Source organism: Sorex araneus, chromosome 8, assembly GCF_027595985.1.
Source record: "Sorex araneus isolate mSorAra2 chromosome 8, mSorAra2.pri, whole genome shotgun sequence".
NCBI classification, from domain to species: domain Eukaryota; kingdom Metazoa; phylum Chordata; class Mammalia; order Eulipotyphla; family Soricidae; genus Sorex; species Sorex araneus.
In genome coordinates this window covers 49,867,469-49,880,053 of record NC_073309.1, presented here as the reverse complement: position 1 = coordinate 49,880,053, position 12,585 = coordinate 49,867,469, and the positions used below count along the sequence as shown (strand labels likewise).

Sequence of the window (12,585 nt, the reverse complement as noted above, 5' to 3'; positions counted from 1 at the left end):
CCTATTCCTGTGAAAGGGGCCAGCCCCTGGCATGAGGTGGCACCTCACCTCAGGTCATCCTGCCACAGGAGAAGGCGGAGGGAGCTGCTGGGTAATGGTGCCTGGCTAGCAGCCACTCACCCTGCCAAGCCCCAGGGCTCTGAGCAGCTTCCCCAGGTGGGCTTTGGGTTTTCTCTACAGCCTCAGACTTCCTTCCCGCCCAGCAGCCCCCGGATGTGGTGACGGAATTGTTACTGTACCAGCCGCAGCCGCCCCCACCAGCTTCCCTGGGCCTCTTCGTGAATGGTCTGTGCAGCCTGGCTCCTCAGGGAGGGGCTGGGGTGCTGGCCAGACCCGCGGCATCTTCCTAGCAGTGTCCAGCTTCCTATCTGGGAAGGAACCAGTGGCCCCTCAGTAAGATTGGGGTAGGGAGGGGCAGGTCAAGTTTGCATGCTCCTGGAGCCTTGAGCAATAGTACAAGTAGGATGCTTGCCTTGCACGTGGCCAGCCGTGGTCTATCCCCATAGGATCCCCTGAGTCCAGCCAGGAGTAATCCCTGAGCACAGCCAAGAGTGCCCCCCCCCAAAAAAAAGTGCACATGATCCAAGCACTTAGGATTTGGGGGACCAGCCAGCACTCTGCAGACTCTTGGGCATTCTTGCTCCAGCACTGAGTGCCTTAACTAGCCATGGCCATGGAACTCGGGTGCCAGGCACCTTCCCAGCTTCCCACCATCTCGTTAACTTTCACAATGACCTCCCAGACCCCTGACAGCCGCATCTAACGCATGGAGAAACTACTCAGACCCGTGGGCGCCCTGATCAAAAATAACCACGCCCAGAAAGGCGCGCGCCAGAGTCCCCAAACAGTGGAGTAATCTCCCACCTCTGAAGGACAGAGGGCAGGCCGTCCCCCTTGCAGTCTTTCCAGACCCCTTCCGCCTCTTTACCCTCCTACAGGCCGGAGAAGGTGGGGAGCACTCGCAGGCATCCCCACCAGCTCTGGTCTTTTAGGGTATGGAAGCCCACCCTGGGGATTCTCTCCGCTCTTCGCTCCCCTCTACCTGACCTGGGTCTGGCTGCTTTGCAAGAGGCTGTGTGCCCACCTGTGGACTCGGCTGGGGGGCACCTGAGACCCTTTCCTATCCTTTCCCCTGCGGTGGTCGCCGCCGGATGCAGGTCCGATCCGACGTGCCCCCGGTTCCTTAAAGGGCCAGGCGCCTCCGCAGCCTGGCCCCGGCGCCCTGGGGTGCGGCGCGGTGATTGCGTGACCACCTCACCCGGTCCAGCTCCCGGAGTTAACTTTCCAGACCCTGGTGTGCCGGAGAATCGGAGGCAGGGGGGTGGGCAAAGGGTCAGTGCTGCCTGTCCGCTCCATAACCCCCACCCACACCCCCGACCGAGTCCCCAGACTCGGGCCCGCCCTCCCCTTCCGTCCCGGGCCCCTCGAGACGGCCCGCCCCGTGACGTCACCCAGGCGGGCGCCGATTGGTGGGCCGCGCCGTCGCTCCGGACACTTCCTTCTGGGTCTCGGCCGCCGAGGGAAACTTTGCGAGGGGGGATCGCGCCGCGGGCGCCGGCCGCCGGGCAGCCCAGCCGGGCCTCCCCACTCACCGCCCGGCCGCCAACAACGCCCTTGCTTCGTGGCCCGCCACCCAACTTTTCTGCAACTTCCGAGGCCCGCGGGAGTCCCAGCACCCCCGACCCCCGGGGGATCCCTCTCCCCATCCTCGGGTGCGTCGGATCCCCGCATCCACTCGGTGCTCGGGGAACTCGCGATTCCCGACTCGAGACTCCTGCTCTTCGCCCGCGAGGACTGGTGAATGCTTCGGGAGCCCCCGAGTCCCTGCTTTTCCCCCTGCTCGGTTTCGTGCCCCTTTTTCTCAGGGGTCTTTGGCCCTTGGGCGCTTTTTCATACCTGTGGCCCGCCCCAGCGACACGACTTCCTCTGCTTTCTTGCAATCTGTCCATCGCTAGGTCCGCGAACTCTTCCGATCCCGGTCCACGCGATCCCTTCGATTTCCCCGGCCCCCCTCTCTGCTCTCTCTGCCAGCTCCGTCACTCCGGGCACCCCGCGAGCGCGGGTCCCTGCAGCCTGGTCCCGGGTCTCCCCGCATGGCCGCCGCCCCGTCGCAGCCCGTGGCGCTCCCCGGCTCGCCGGGCCCCGGGTCTCCGCCGCCACTGGGCGGGTTCGAGCTGCTCTCGCCGCCGCCTCTGCAGCCCCCCGGGCCGCCGCCGGGCCCCGGGGTCTCCTTCCACATCCAGATCGGCTTGACCCGCGAGTTCGTTCTGCTGCCCGCGTCCTCGGAGCTGGCCCACGTGAAGCAGCTGGCTTGCTCCATCGTGGACCAGAAGGTAAGCGCGCGGGGCCCCCAGGGTCTCTCTCCGCCCTAAAGGTCTTTGCGGAGGGGGGGCGCTGGAGGAGGCCTGTAGGGTGGCACAGCGGCTGGGAGCAAGAGCGGGGCAGGCTACATTTTGGGTGACTGAGGTGGGGGGAGGCACTGGCTCCCAATTTAGTCCTCACCTCATCTTAGGAGGGAGGCCTGGGCCAGGGTGGGGTGCCCAGGAGTCCTCCCCCAAATTGCGTGTCCCTGCTTGTTGTTTGCAGCTGGCAGAGAGGAAGGGAGGGGCCACAGGTGTAGAAGGCAAAAAGGAAGGGGCAGGTGGGGGCAGCAGTTTGGGGTTCCCTGCCCGTCCAGGCCCATCCGCAACCTTCCATTTGCTGGAAACAGTAGTAAGTGAAGCCTGGCCAGATCGGGTGTCCCCAGGTCTCTCTGCCAGGGCAAATAAGGGCTCAGCGCCTAATCTCAGCCCTCCCCCCACTGGCCCCTGTGTGTGTGTGTGTGTGTGTGTGTGTGTGTGAGCTGCAGAACCCCAGCGCCTAATCTCAGCCCTCCCCCCACTGGTCACTCTGTGTGTGTGTGTGTGTGTGTGTGTGTGTGGTGTGTATGTATGTGTGTGTGTGTGTGCTGTGTGTGTGTCAGGGTCAGCTGCAGAACCCCAGCGCCTAATCTCAGCCCTACCTCCACTGGCCACTGTGTGTGTGTGTGTGTGTGTGTGTGTGTGTGTGTGTGTGTGTGTTGCAGCCCCTACGGTGGATCTCCTTCCTCATGACCCCAGGCCTGAAGCTGGCTTGTTACAGGGGCTTTCCCTGGCCTCAGCACCCCACCCCCATCCACCCCCATACCAAGCTTAGGACACCCTCCCCATGTAGGGGGAGGGGAGAGTGCATATCCAGAGAGAAGGAGAAGAAATTCAGTGCCCAAATCTTAGCATGTCTGGGGGAAAATAGACAGAATTCTAAGATGTTGACATATGCAAAAGTGGGGTGGTAAAAAAAACGCAGACGTTCAAGTGCTTAGAATCCTAGGCTGTTTAAATGCAAAAACATCAAAAGGTTGGGATAGTCAATTCCTGGGTTGTTAGAGTCCTAGATGTTTAAATGTTAGTAGGGGGAGGGGAGCATACCTGGCAGTGCTTGGAGCTTACTTCCTACTCTGTACTCAGGAGTAAGCCCTGAGTCCAGGCTTGGGGACCCCCGCCCACTTTTGACAGGGTGCCCCATGTTGGCATCAGAGATCAAATCAGGCAAGCACCTCATTCCCATACAATCTCCCTGGTCCTGGGAGCATTCAACAGTGCTGTTGAAATCCTTTCACAGGTTAAGATTTATCCTAAGAGCTGGAGAGACAATAGTTTGCCTTGCACACAACAACCTGGGTGGCATCCCATATGGTCCCCCAAGCACTGTCAGGAGTGATTCCTGAGCACAGAGCCAGCCCTGAGCATCACTGGGTGTGGCCTAAACCGCCCCCCTCCAAAAAAAAAAAGATATAATAAGAGATTCCCAGTATTATAAGAATGATTTATAACTATCTTAATCAGACACTTCATTTCAAAGGCTAAAACTGTTAAAATACTGGATTCCTACTCAGCTGGAGTTACAGGTCACTAACTTTATTAGGCTTATTGCTAATCTAACTTGAAGACCTCAAATATATCATGATAATATGTTAGAGTCTAGAATAGATTATTGTGGGCCTGGGATGATAGTCCAGCAGGGAGGGCACTTGCCTTGCACACGGCTGATCCGGGTTCGATTCCTGGCATCCCATAAGGGCCCCCAAACCTCTCAGGAGTGATCCCTGAGCACAAGGCCCAGAGTAACCCATGAGCACTGTTGGGCATGGCCCCCAAACCAAAAGAATTACCATTTAGACTCCCAAGACAGCCTCAATGCAGAACCTTTGCAAATGTGAGTCCCCAGCGGTAGGACGTTATTTGCCTTGTACACAACCTGCCTGGACTCCTTCTCCGGCATCTCAGGGTGTTCCCCCCCGCCCCGCCCCCAACCTCCCCTGCACAGCCAGGAGGAGTAATTCCTGAGCGCAGAGCCAGGAGTACCCACTGAGCATCGCTGGGTGTGACTTAAAAAAAAAAAATCTTCAAAAACTCTTGCAGGGGCTGGAGCAATAGCACAGTGGGTAGGGCGTTTGCCTTGCACGTGGCCGACCCGGGTTCGATTCCCAGCATCCCATATGGTCCCCTGAACACCGCCAGGGGTGGTTCCTGAGTGTAGAGCCAGGAGTAACCCCTGTGCATCGCCAGGTGTGACCCAAAAAGGAAAAAAAAACACAAAAACTCTTGCAAATGAACTCTGGGCTTCAGAGAAATACCGGCATCCCAGGAAACTGGGACAGCTCCCCCATTTTTTGGACAAGGAATCCTGGAGCTCACAGGGGACTGAGATCAAGGCAGTCCCACGCATCTCGGGGATCTTTCCTGCAGATCAGGACGTCAAAAGTCACATCCCAACCCCCATCCCAATTCAGCCTTCATGGCAGCAATAGTGGGGGCAGGTGACATTCTTCTTCCAAGCAGGAAACTTCAGCTCCTGCAAGTGTACAAACCCCTGCATCCCCTCGAGGACATTTGTTCTGCGAGAGGGAGCTTGGCGCCATCCAGGTGCAGTGAAGAGCCCGGTGCCCCGTCTCCCCGCTGCCCCACCTGGGAGGTTTCACTTTCTGTTTTGTTGGTTTCATTTCCTGCCCCGCCCCTGCATCCCAAGTTGGGGATCGGACATTGGGGTGGGGGATCCCCTGCCTACCTCCAGCCCTTGCAAACTCTTGCTACGTTTCCCTTTCCTGCCCCGCTCCCCAGCACCCCCCCCCCCCCCCACCTGCTCCTTCCATCCAGTTCACCATGCCCTGGTGCTGGAGCCAGGTAACTCGGAAAATAGATCCAGGAAGGAAGCTGGGGCGGGGAGTTGCTGCGCGGGGGGGGGGGGGGGTGTTGATGGGGGTGCTCACACAGCTCCCATTTCTGGAAAATTCGAGGGGTCCACACTAGCTGTCCTACCGCTGGCTCCCTGGTGCAGCCAAGTGGCGTTCGCGCCGTGCCCCCCTCACGCCCCCCCAGCACTTACCCTCCCCCTTCCCGCACACCTGGCGCCCTGGCATCCTGCCCAACTCGGATCTGTGCTCGGGAGGGGATAAGCAGGAAGCAAGGGGCTGTGAGGTCTGAGTTTCCGGGGGAAACAGCCGGCCCCTGCCCAAGAAAGCTCCCAGAGCGCTACAGGCAGCTCCGTGCTTTCCGTCCCCACCCCACAGTTTCCCGAGTGTGGCTTCTACGGGCTTTACGACAAGATCCTGCTCTTCAAACATGATCCCACCTCGGCCAACCTCCTGCAGCTGGTGCGCTCGACTGGAGACATCCAGGAGGGCGACCTGGTGGAGGTGGTACTGTCCGGTGAGTGGCTGGTGGCGGGGAGGGAGGTGGAGGGGGCGGAGCCTCAAGCAGGGGTCTGGACTGGGGGTGGGGTGGACCCAGAAGCTTGCTTCTTTCAGGTTAGGGGCCAGCGGTTCTTGGTTGTGGCTGCAGATTAGCATCACCGCGGTGCTTTTGCATAGGACGCTCTGAAGTGGGCCAATGTGCACCCTACACGCTCACACCCCACACACACGTCCCTCCCCGCACGCACCCCACACACACACCCTACACGCTCACACCCCGCACACACGTCCCTCCCCGCACGCACCCCACACACACACCCTACACGCTCACACCCCGCACACACATCCCTCCCCGCACAAACCCCTCCCACCCCCTCACGCCCCCCCCCCCACACACCCTAAAAGCTCACACCCCACAGCACAGCATCAATGGACACACTCAGTGATTTCATTTGCAAGGCAAGGAAAGGGTCAAGTTTCATTTTGGGGTTAGAATTCAGTCTTTGGCCAGGATGGGGTGTGGGAGGAGGGGAGCTCTGGGAAGCTTCTGGGGGGCCAGGGGGGAGCTTTTCTCTCTGCACCTGGGTGCTGCTGGCCCCACTTCAAAGTGTCACGAAGCCTTGGACAGAAGGTGTTTATTTTTCTAGTTAACCTTTAATGCAAACTTTTTTCTTCCTTCCTTTCTCCCTCTCTCCCTCCTTCCCCTCTTCCCTTCCTTCTTTCCTTCCTTCCTCCCTTCCTTCCTTCCTTCCTTCCTTCCTTCCTTCCTTCCTTCCTTCCTTCCTTCCTTCCTTCCTTCCTCTGTCCTTCCTTCCCTCCTTCCTTCCTTTTTTTTTTTTTTCCTTGTTTCAAATTCGCACCCAGTGATGCTCGGGGCTTACTCCCCTGGTGAGGCTCAAGGCTCATATGGGGTGCCGGGAATTGAACCCAGGTCTGTTGTGTGCAAGGAAAGTGCCCTCCCTGCTAGACTATCTCTCCAGTCCTGTAAGATTTTCTTTCTTTGGTTGGGGGCCACACCTGATGGTGCTCAGGGGTCATTACCTGCTCTGTGGTTCTGTGCTCAGGAGTTGCTCCTGGTGGTACTGCCTGGGGCACCGGGGTTGATCCAGGTTCAGCTGCCTGCAAGGCAAATGCCTTCACTCCTGTACTATCTCTTTGCTCAATATGAAGTTTTGTTTTTGCTTTTTTTGAGAGGGGAGGGTTTGGGCGGTAACCTGGTATAGTCAGGCTTTACTCCTGGTCTGTGCTCCGGTTCACTCCTAGCAGGGCTCGGGGGGATTTTATGGGGTGGCAGGGATGGAACCTGGGTGGGCTGTATACAACGCAAACATCTTACCCTCTGGAGTATCTCTCCAGCCCCACGTGAAGTTTTAAAAGAGCATTGAAGGGGGCTGGAGCAGTAGTACAGTGGGTAGGGGGTTTGCCTTGCATGTGGCCGACCCGGGATCGATCCCCACCAGCCATCCCATATGGTCCTCCAAGCACCGCCAGGAATAATTCCTGAGTGCAGACCCAGGAGTAACACCTGAGTATCGCCGGGTGTGACCCTTTCCCTCCCTCCTCAAGAAATAAATAGAATTGAAGAGGGCTGAAGCAATAGTACAGCCAGGAGGGCACTTGCCTTGCATGTTACTGACCCGGATTTGATGCCTGGCACCTTATAGGTCCCCCAAGCCTCACCAGGAGTCATCCTGAATGCAGAGCCAGGAGTAAGCCCTAAGCACTGCTGGGCGTGGCCCCAAAACAAACACAAACTAGAATTACCTCCTTCCTCCCCAGTGACAAGCTCTCAGAACTCCGCCTCTGCAGGGTCAGATGAAACCCAGGCATCTCTTGTTTGAAATGGCCCCGGTTGGTGGCTGGAACAATAGTACAGTGGGGAGGACATTGTCCTTGCATATGACTGATCCGGGTTCAATTCGCTGCATCCCATAGAGTCCCCAGAGCATCTCCAGGAGTAATTCTTGAGTGCAGAGCCAGGAGCAACCCCTGAGCATTGTCAGGTGTGACCCAAAAAGCAAAATAAATAAATACATAAAAGGCCACTTAAAGGCCAACAGAGATAGTACAACAGGTAGGGCACTTGCCTTACCATTCCTAGTACCCCATATTGTTCCCCAAGTTCACCAGAGCTAGGAGTAATCCCTGAGCACCACAATTGTAGCCCTGGCCCCCTTCCCCCCGCCGAAAATAAAGAAAAAGTTGCTTACTGCAGCAGGGTCATGGGGGGGGTGAGGGAGAGTGGTGGGGGGAGGGGAAAAGGGGAACAGGGGTGGTGTGGTAAAGCGGTTAGAGGAATAAGACTTAGTCCAAAAATAAATTTTTGAAATAAGAGTATCTATCAACAATGTTCTGAATTGCAGGCACTGTTCTCAGTGCTCTGTGTATATTCATTCATTTAAGTCTCGAATAGAACTTATCTGGAAGGGAGATGGTGAAAGCTCAAAAGCCCCTGCCTTTTATGCTGCCAACCCTGGTACACTATATGTTCCCTCAAGTGCCACCAGGGGTCGCTCCTGAGCACTGCCAGGTATGGACACCCCACCCCTCCCCCAGACAAAAGTATTAGTTTTTTTGTTTTTTTTTTCTTTTTGGGTCACACCTGGCAATGCACAGGGGTCATTCCTGGCTCATATACTCAGGAATTACCCCTGGCGGTGCTCAGGGGACCCTATGGGATGCTGGGATTCGAACCCGGGTCGCCCACGTGCAAGGCAAACGCCCTACCTGCTGTGCTATCACTCCAGCCCAAAAAAGTATTAGAAATTTAAGATACTGGCGTGCTGTGTCCTTATCCCCCACCTCCAGCAGGCCGAGCCTTTGTCTTGATGTACCATTTTTTTGTGTGTGGGGGGAGGAGAGCTTTGGTGCTCAGGTATTATTACTCCTGGCTGTGGATTTGGGGACCAGCAATGCAGGGGATCAAACCCAGGCCCCTGGCATGGGTAGCGTGCACATGAGTGTTTTCAACCATCTCCCTAGTCTTTGGACTATCTTTTCCAATTGTGGAGAAACATATGTGACATAAATTACCCCTTTAATTAAGGATACCTTTTTTTAAATGTTTATTGGGGGAGGGAGTGTCCACGTGCTGTACTCAGGGGAGTTCCTAGTGCTCAGGAGTGACCCCTGGCCATGCGCACTGCAAGGAAGCCCTAACTTAGGTCCGCTGCTCCAACCACCTCTATCTCTGTGGCATGCGCACATGGGGCCCAGGGACTCTACATGCAAGACTAATTTTTTTTTTTTTTTTGGCTTTTTGGGTCACACCCGGCGATGCACAGGGGTTACTCCTGGCTCTGCACTCAGGAATTACCCCTGGCCGTGCTCAGGGGACCATATGGGATGCTGGGATTTGAACCCGGGTTGGCCGCGTGCAAGGCAAACGCCCTACCCGCTGTGCTATCTCTCCAGCCCCGCAAGACTAATTTTTTGTAGCACTGTGGTACTGTCATCCAGTTGTTCATCGATTTGCTCAAGCGAGCACCAGTAAGTTACATCTCCATTGTGAGACTTGTTACTGTTTTTGGCATATTGAGGAATGCTTTGTTCTCTGTGCTATCATCTTTAGGGGCCTGGAGCCATAGCACAGCGGGTAGGGCGTTTGCCTTGCATGCGGCGGACCTGGGTTTGTTTCCCAGCATCCCATATAGTTCCCTGAGCACCGCCAGGAGTGATTCCTGAGTGCAAAGCCAGGAGTAACCCCTGTGCATTGCCGGGTGTGACCCAAAAAAGAAAAAAAAATTACATTGTGCTATCATCTTTAAAAACAGCTATTTAGATTTGTGAACCACACCCGGCAGTATTGGCTCAGGGGCATGCTGGCAGCACTGGAGGGGCCATATGGGATGTTGGGGATTGAACTTGAGTCTGCCTTTAGCAAGGCAAAGGCCCTGAGCACTGTATTATCGCTCAGGCCCCTGAATTCCTCTTCTGAAGTTCCAGTTCGGGTCGCGTTGGTTCTGTTCATGCTGATGTACAACCAGCCTTCCGAGCTTACCCAACGTCACACCCCTTCTACCGCAGCTCCCGGCCCCAACGTTGGTTTCTAGCCCACGTTGGTGGTGCAGCGGGGATGTGGAGTCAGGGAGACTGTCCCGTGCAAGGAAGGTCAGGGTGAGAACCCCTGGAAAGTGGAGGGGCTGCAGCAGCCCCGTCTCAGACGTCCATGCCCCTCTGCTGCCTGCAGCTTCCGCCACCTTCGAGGACTTCCAGATCCGCCCGCATGCCCTCACTGTGCACTCATACCGAGCCCCGGCCTTCTGCGACCACTGCGGGGAGATGCTGTTTGGCCTGGTGCGCCAGGGCCTCAAGTGTGATGGTGAGAAGGGGACCAGTAGGGCTAGGGGAGAGCTTGGGCTGGCGCCCGGCTGGGGGCGGAGGCGAGGGGCGGGGCCTGGTGGTGGGCGGGGCCGGGCCTGTTTAGCTCCAGGGACGGAGCCTTGGAGGCGGTTCTGGGCTGACCTAGAAACCCACCTTGGGGAAAGAGCTGGAATTCGCCTGGGCAGGGGCAGGGGGCGAGGCTGCTGAAGCCTGGGAGGTGGAGCTTGGAGGAAAAGCCTTCGCCAGTGGGCAGGGCCTCTCATTGGTCTGGAATCCACCTGGCTCTAGAGGGAGGTGTGACTGGCAGGTAGATTTCCTCATCCGGGAAATCCCAGTTCTTTTCAGCACACCTTTCAGCACAGCCGGTCGGGCGTTTTCTTTGCACGCGGTCGACCCGGGTTTGAGACCCAGCACATCATATGGTTTCCCCCCTTCCCCCCCCAAGCCCCGCCAGGAATGATCTGAGTGCAGAACCAGGAGTAAGCCCAGAACATCACCTGGTGTGACCAAAAAAATACCTTTCAGTGGGTTGAAGCATCAGTCCCCATCACAGATACCCCCCTCCCCAACCACGCCCCTCGCCCTGGGCACAACAGACTGTGTGTGGATTGAGTCACATCCATAGAATGACCTTCTCAGCAGTTTAGTGTTTGAATAACTTGGGGACGCTGACCTCGCCCACTGACACGTAAATATGACCATCAGAATCTACCTCCTGTCCGCTGGGCAACGGGGATCAAACTTGGGTCAGCCACATGCCAGGCAAACGTTCTACCTGCTTGCTGTACTATGGCTCTGGCCCCTCAAGGGCACATTCTTAGCATTGTGCCAGAAAGAGAGATGCACTGCACTGTCATCCCATTGTTCATCGATTTGCTCGAGCGGGCACCAGTAATGTCTCCATTGTGAGATTTGTTGTTACTGTTTTTTGGCAAATTGAATACCCCACGGGTAGCTTGCCAGGCTCTGCCGTGCGTGCGGGCGGGCTACTCTCGGTGGCTTGCTGGGCTCTCCAAGAGGGACGGAGGAATTGAACCTGGGTCGGCTACGTGCAAGGCAAACGCCCTACCTGCTGTGCTATCGCTCCAGTCCAGAAAGACAGAGAATGGGCCAAATTCATACAGATTAAAAAGAGGCTCAGTAACACCTCTCTCCCCTGGGAGCTGGGAGTGGATGAAACTCTGGAATCCGAGAAGCCTGTGAGAGAAGATAGGGCAAAACATGGGTGGGGTAGATGAGTCCTCAGTGCAAAGGGTGCTTGTTTGTTTAAACTGCAGTAGTAGTAGGTCCAGCAACCCCCTTCCCACCCCTACACCCCCACATACACACACATAGGATCCAGGACAGTGGCTGCCATGAGTTACCAAGTGGGGACCTTTATAACAGGCACCAAACAGAAAAACTTAAAGTTACCTTTGATCACTTGGAATCACACCAGTACTGTATTGGTGCAGGGATTCAGTAATGCCACTAGAATATGACAGAGACTGATTATCTCCTGGATAAGGACTGGAGGGGTGGGGAGGGACAAAAAGAAGAACTGGATGGGGCTGGGGCGATAGCACAGCGGGTAGGGCGCCTTGCACGCGGCCAACCCGGGTTCTAATCCCAGCATCCCATATGGTCCCCTAAGCACCGCCAAGGGTAATTCCTGAGTGCAAAGCCAGGAGTAACCCCTGTGCATCCCCAGGTGTGACCCAAAAAGAAAAAAAAAAAAGAAGAAGAACTGGAGTGCCCAAGTGATAGCACAGAGGGGAGGGGAGGATGCTTGCCTTGCATACAGCCAACCTGGGTTTGATCCTTGGTATTCCCCCCGCCGCCCCAAGCAAGACCAGAAGTGATCCTGAGCACAGAGCACAATAAGGAAGAAACATTTGTCTGAAACGCTGGGACTGGGACTGGTGACAGATCATCACCTGTCCCTTGGGGTGCGGCTTCTTTCTTCCAATGCCCAAGCCAGTCACCCTTGGCCCACAGCCTAGCTCTGGCCAGTTTCTGGTCTTTTGCTGTCTGTCCCGCCCAGACCTTCATCCCTGAAGGCTCCAGGCCATGAGCAGTGCTGAGGTTTCATGCTCCATTCCATTTTCATGCCGAGGACACATGCTCTGTCACTGAGCTACACTCCTTCCATTGGCTTTAAGGGTGCAAATCAGAGGCATCTAAAGGAGCTTAGCGGGGTTGGAGCTATAGCACAGCGGGGAGTGCGTTTGCTTTGCCCACGGCCGACCTGGGTTTGATTCCCAGCATCCCAATGGTCCCCTGAGCACCGCCAGGAGGAATTCCTGAGTGCAAAACCAGGACTAACCCCTGAGCATCGCCGGGAGTGACCCCCCCAAAAATTAAATAGAATAAAGGAGCCTAGCTACTCCACTGCTATACCAGGGGTTTGCCACTGTCCTGCAAATCAGTTCTGTGGGCCGGCAGGCCTAACCAAGGCAGTGGAGCAGGGGTTTTCAACCTTTTTTTTTCACCTGCCATCTGACAGGTGGTTGAAGGCCACTGATCTATAAAAAGGAAAAAAAAAAAAGCTGGGGAGAGGGCACAAATAGAGG

The 12,585-nt window shown here is 56.4% G+C and overlaps 1 protein-coding gene across 2 annotated transcripts in view; it reads left to right on the top strand.

Moving 5' to 3' along the window:
• Positions 1-1,519: 1,519 nt before the first annotated feature.
• PRKD2 (protein kinase D2) overlaps positions 1,520-12,585 on the top strand; it is a 29,432-nt gene continuing 18,366 nt past the window's right edge. Inside the window, exons 1-4 of one of the 2 annotated variants that reach the window (XM_004607714.2) lie at positions 1,520-1,797; positions 2,032-2,333; positions 5,588-5,726; positions 9,900-10,031. In XM_004607714.2, the coding sequence (XP_004607771.1) occupies positions 2,094-2,333; positions 5,588-5,726; positions 9,900-10,031 (511 nt within the window). In that variant the 5' untranslated portion in view covers positions 1,520-1,797; positions 2,032-2,093. Of the gene's footprint in view, positions 1,798-1,955; positions 2,334-5,587; positions 5,727-9,899; positions 10,032-12,585 lie in introns of both variants that reach the window. The other variant, XM_055145758.1, reaches the window with a different exon arrangement.